Below are 6,173 nucleotides of genomic sequence, written 5' to 3' on the forward strand. Positions count from 1 at the left end.
AACAGCAGCGGCACCCTAATTATATCAATGATCGAATATCATGAAAAAAGTTGGGAATCGATCGTAACGTATATCTGCAGTAGTTTCCAGAGCGCGCCGATCGTAAAATTCAAAACTACCTTCCGTTATTTCACGAAAGCAGCATTATATATAGCTAAACTAGCCCCCTTTCGGCAGAGTGAGAGAGATCTAGGGCTAATGCCGAATGCTCTTTGAATAGCTTTTGCTACGCTCCATGTGTAGAGAGGTATAGGTATATGCATGTGCGCGTGACAGCGTAGATATATATTTGTCGAGAGAGAGAGAGCTTGAGTCTCGCGAGTCCGCGCGTAAAGCCTCTCTCTTTCATCGCAGTTTAATCATTTAGTCCGTAATCACCCGAACGACTTGATGATGGTTATTTAAGACATTACGTATATTTAGAATGAAAACTTGAAGCACGACACTATTTCCACGGCAGCGCAGTTATTATACTGCACCCGAGGTAGTAATAGTGGCAGCTTATAAATCAGCGCCGCATTTCCGCGATATCTCTGCACAGGCAAAGATTTCGAATCTCAGATTATATCAATCAAGTTGTTCCATGGCTGCACGTCTTGCAGTAGACGCGACCGACGCGTATACACCTCAGCACAATGACATTGTGACTTCAGCTGCGCCTGTCGAACACCTGCGCGCCTAGTAATAGTACACATAGCATACACGACGCGTATCAAAATTGATGAGGTGTAAATGCGACGACGTTTCTGCTGCTGCCTATAGCACCCCACCTGCATATAATACGCACATGTATGCTTAAACGTCCACGGGAACTTGACATCCGCCCGCAGCTTGAGCTACTACGCGATGAATCCAATTTGACGTGAATTGACACTTGGGCATATCTGCAAAAGCAATATCTATAGACGCGTTATGCAGACATGCCGATCTCAGTTTGGAATTTGATTTTTTTTAAATAACACGAAGTACGCTCATACATCATAATTATAGATCATTTTATTTATAACTTGTCCGTTACACAAACAAGCTTTGTGCCGGGTTAAGAAAATTCACCGAATCATTTTATTAATACCAATAGCTTTTTCATTAATTTTTCTTATATTTGCCGACCATGTGTATATTTATAATTGAATTTGAAAGAAAAACCATGGTTCGTTGAACTATCCCCGACACTTGTATCTGTATATCTTATGCAATAATAAAGTATACCCGTGCTTGAAATTTAAAACCTAATGGACTTCACATAAAGCAGAAGAGAGAAATTTTAATTTTCATCGCACCTCACAGCAATTTGAGAAATCACGGCGCCGATTATTAATTTTCATATTCTCTTTACCCACGATGAATTTCATTAGAATCTCTCACTCTCTCTTTGGCCTCCCACTTCCCCCTGCTCGATGACGAAGTGTGTGTGCTCCGCCAGGGCATATAATACTAAAATTCAATTCCAACTCTTATAATAAAGCTCGCAAATTTACATCCTAATGCGGCATATATCTTCGAGTCGTCCTAAGCATGCGATGTGGTATATCTTTCTCACAGATTCGCCCTGGAATACACTTCTATACGCACCGAGAGCCGCGAAAACTCGGCGCGGCGCGTATATGGCGGTATTTTGATGTCGTCGTTTGTACTGCCTGCAGCAGTCTAGCGTCGTCAGTCATTACATTCCCATTACACTTTGACATTACGACTTTATATCCACGCTCGGCGATGATATAAACACACTTGTGCGTCTCTCTCTCTCGAGCTATGTACTCATATAGGACTGACGCGCGCATAAATATGTGCGCGCGCCTTTTGAAGTTTGCCTGGGTTTGCGCTTGCGACAAAAGTAACGCGGCTACACACTTCCTCCGAAGTACTTGTCTCTCTTTCTCCATCCCTCTCTGGACTGTACGTTGAAGAAAGTATACGCGCGCGGCAAATACAGCTAGTGCAGGAAATGCTTTGTTTTCATATAGTAGCTACTGGCTATATAGCTTCGGTAAGTCCGAACGGAGGGAAAAAGAAATGTACAGGCGAAAAGCAGCAAAAGACAGTATCTGCGCGAAGCTTGTCAACTTGCCAAGGCTCTTCTTTCCCTTTTAGTCCACGTCTTATACGTCTGTTGCTTGCTTGCTTGGCGCGCGAGAACTCGCTGCAACGGAGTGCACGAGATAATACCCTCGAGCTTCGTACTTATATTACTTACTCACTCACTCTCTCTTGCCGGTGCTGCTATACACTGCTGTCCCGCATCCCGATAGATTGTACACACACAATGCACAAAGCCTCCTTTCGCCAAGCGCACGCTCTGACACCATAGCGGAGTCCGAAAAAATCATAATAAATATAAAAGCTTAGGCATTGTTTTTCAATTTTACGTTCATTTCAGCGCGCGCTCGCGTGCAATATCGCGTTTGAGACCGATGCTTATCAAGCCTCGAGGCTTGCGCCTTTTTCTTTTTGGGTCGCAAATAGAGTAAAGACGGAGGGAGAGAGGTAGAGAAAGAGAAAGAAAGACAGAGAGTCGGAAAGGCAAAAAGAGAAGGAATGCGCGTCCGCGCAGGGGCCACAAAGAAGTGTGTCTAGGCGTAATGTATAAAGACCTGCAAACGGCCTCGTGGGAGCTTTTCAAAGCGTCTTGGCTCTCTCTCTCTTTCTCCCTCTCGCTGTCTCGCTCTTCCTCTCGGCCTTATGGAAAGAGTAATTATCCGCTGTATTTCGGTATTTCTTTGCTTGCCGCTTGATTTAAAAACTTGCAGCGTTTTGCTGATCATACCTTGGGTTATTTATGTCTTTTGCTGGCTTCTCGCTCGTATTGTCTGTGTAATTTGTTGTGCAAGTTCAGCATCCTGTGTAATGAACGAGCTTTTTTCCCGCCTCGTACTTCCACGGCAGTGTAATATATGCGCGCTTAATAATATTCAATAGGTACAACGCGCAAATTTTCACGATTCTCGCGAGCACGCGAAACATATTTATATTTCTGCGACTGCACGATCACGCTAAGCTTGCAATTACTAACGTGAAGCAAAATCGCTGTTCATTAGTACCCGAGCGAAATTATTTTCACATGCCGAATTATTAATAGTAAAGGGGAAAATCGAGAGCACTAGAAACCATGAAAATTGTGTTGGCGTGTTATTCGCTACGTCCGAAACGCACAGTACATGCGCGTACGATGAGCAGTATATGAGCTATTTTCAGAGGTTAAAGCTTATTTAAATCAACGTTTGTACACATATGCGCGCGCGTACATACGCGAGCGTAAGCGAAAGCGCACCGCGGCGTGTGCTTGTCCGAGCCGCGCGTTTAAACGCTCCTCTACGAAACTACACTTTCATGACATGCTCTGTAACATTTTATGCGAATATCGTACACGTCAAAAAGCGTTTGAAAGGCACACATCATCATCAGCGTCTATGTAGTTGAGTGTTATTTCGTTATGAATCCGACGTTATGTGCTCATGCGCGGCTTTATACGTGTATGTACGGGCATTGGAACTTATGAGAAAAATCTGTAACTGTTGTTTTATAGGCTTTTGCTTTGATGATCAAAAACTTCGGAAACCGCACGAATGAGGCGCTTTCAAAATAAATGGTCTTTAACAGACAACTGCGTCCGCTGCAATAGCAGCAGCATCAGCAGAGAAATCAGTGTCATTATACCAATTTAACCGGCGATGACAAGCCGACTCCTTTGTTTCCAAATTGTCGCGCGATGATTTGAGGAAACGGGCTCACTTTTTTAATTTTTCCCGTCGTAAACGCGTTAAAAAGATATTAAAATTGTGTACGAAACTGCGCGCGCAGAGGCACGTGTCAGTCACGTTTTACAAAATTAGTACGCAAAAAAGAGTCGCACGCATCTTTCTTCGTGCAGGCGCCATACACATTTGCCCTTGCACTACACCAATACGGACCTACAATGTATATGAACAAAATCTATAAATAGAATGTTAATACACGAAGGAGTGCAGCGAGGCTTGCGCACACACACACTACGCAGAGCGCTCGTATTTTCTTTTGATATTTGCTAGGCTCGCGTATCATCATGCCGAGCGTATTAAAACGAGGCATACATGTCATTAGCAAGTGTTGGCTAAATGTGTATTTTTAATTATGCGACTGAAATTTGAATTGGCTCCAAAATCATACAAATTATTGTTTGTTCAATTCAGTTTCAGCTTTAGAATAATTAGATAATTCACGGATGGTCGAATCCATGCAAACATCCCAGCTGAGGTATCACTGACACAAATACTACCCGACGACGATGATGATTTTTCACGCGGCAATAATCATGCGCTGGCTTCGATTCAAAACACTCGTTGTCAACCGCAGCGCAGCTATTGTTAACAAAAGCCGACCACGGTGAGCGTGTACGCGCGTAAATGAATCTAATGACGTTTCGTTGGAAAAGACTGCGCTGATATTCTAATTCAAATGCGGATACTTTGCAAAAGGCCAGAGCCGAAACATCGATAATAATAGGCTGCCATGTAAATGACGCATTGTCGTATATTAATACTATTCGCAGCTCTTGCACTTATAAGTTATGCAGCAGTCGTACTGATTCGGAACGTATTACCATATGTCCTCGTGACAAATTTACAGACTTGCCTTTATTACACGCGCACGTTTAAATCATTTCGTTGCGATTCCGTATAAAGCGACTTTGGCTACAGCAAAATATGATTCATCGTTCTGCAATGATGTGATTCGTTTAAGCAGAAATCAATCTTCGACTTATATTTCGTCAATGATTTCAGTTTTCAAATTTTTTTTATTGAAATAATTGAAATGATTGATTTTTTGTTACTGACAATATGTAAAAAGACTAGACTTCCTGCCTTACGGAACCTGTATCGCTTCGACGTTGCCTGAGGTCGCGTAATCATTGTACCAAGGAACGTAATGACCGACTCGTGCACCATCGAAGTACATGTGTTTAATGGCGTTTTCAATGAAATCTGCATAGGCCGATGTTCTAGTGAAAATTGGGCTCATTTCCACGCCATTACAAGTTTTCGGAACATAAGTGAGAATTCCTACGATTTTCGAGTTCAGAACATAAGGAGTACCATCGTCACCCTGTGCGCAAAAAAATAATTTGAGTACTCGAGGATAAAACACATGATTATTAAACAATTAAAACTTACTGCACAGAGGCTACTGCCCTCCGAAAGTGCATCAATTTTTGCACAAAATGCACTGTTATCTTCGGTAAGTAAAACTAGCAAATTACACGCGCTCTGTGACAACGGCTCCATCAATGCAAAATGCAATTTTCCATCATTGTTCACAACTCGTCGCGAAGAATGATGTGAGATTTCCGATATTCCAAAACCAGCCACTGGTGCCTTGTCAAATTTTTCCTTTATACTGGCTCTAGAACTGGAAATCGGCAAAGGTTTTATAACCGATTTTTTTGGAACTCTCCCCGCCAGCTTGAGAACAGCTAAATTAGCGACTCGATACAGATCGTTCACGCCTGCTTGTCCACGCCCATTATATGCAGTGGGCACAATCAAAGCTGCGACTGGTACTTCAACGTGAGGAGTGGATAAGTCAATCGTGCCAGCAATGATGCTAAAGTGCTTCTTTAAGAATTTGCCGTTTTCATCGGTAACGCAATGAGCAGCGGTTAAAACGGCTGCTTCCGAAATTAGAGCACCCGTGCAGATAGTGCGGCGGCTGAATTTATCAATTACAGCGACGACGTGAGGAAATTGGGGTTGAGCGGCTAGTTGCGGCGATATAAGTGCCTCGACTGCAGCACATGAATAGGATGAAATCAATTATCTTTGTGCATATATGAGCGTAATATGAACTGAATTTATTTACTCTTATAATTACCTTTGATCGAAGAATAGAAGAAGACAAGTAGGCCGCATGCAATTGTCGACGGTAACATTAAGCTCTTCATCCTAAATTTACGCTTAGGTCGTGCATAAACCAATGGCGAAAAAACAAATGCAAAATAAATGCAGCTTAAAAATTTTCAATAACGATAACGTTTTGCTTACGAGCATGAACTGCACGTAACGTCGTGATATCTGTATACTGGATATTCGTGTACTATAAAAATGATCAACCGGAAAAATGTTTCCGATTTGCAGCTGTCAACGCTACACTGAATCATTCCGAGCGGTTTTCTAGTTTTTTTTTTCATTTTTTTTTCACGC

General features: G+C 42.4%; 1 protein-coding gene across 1 annotated transcript; it reads right to left on the minus strand.

Annotated features, from left to right (window-relative positions):
* Positions 1 to 4,751: 4,751 nt before the first annotated feature.
* On the minus strand, positions 4,752 to 5,947 carry LOC111693340 (serine protease SP24D-like). The gene is made up of 3 exons (XM_023457804.1): positions 5,845 to 5,947; positions 5,148 to 5,758; positions 4,752 to 5,079 (listed from the first exon to the last, which is right to left on the minus strand). The coding sequence occupies exons 1-3, from the start codon at positions 5,912 to 5,914 to the stop codon at positions 4,840 to 4,842; spliced, it is 921 nt and encodes a 306-aa protein (XP_023313572.1). The 5' UTR covers positions 5,915 to 5,947; the 3' UTR covers positions 4,752 to 4,839.
* Between the last annotated feature and the right edge of the window lie 226 nt (positions 5,948 to 6,173).

This window comes from Trichogramma pretiosum, unplaced genomic scaffold, assembly GCF_000599845.2.
Source record: "Trichogramma pretiosum strain Unisexual culture from Peru unplaced genomic scaffold, Tpre_2.0 scaffold267, whole genome shotgun sequence".
Lineage (NCBI taxonomy): Eukaryota > Metazoa > Arthropoda > Insecta > Hymenoptera > Trichogrammatidae > Trichogramma > Trichogramma pretiosum.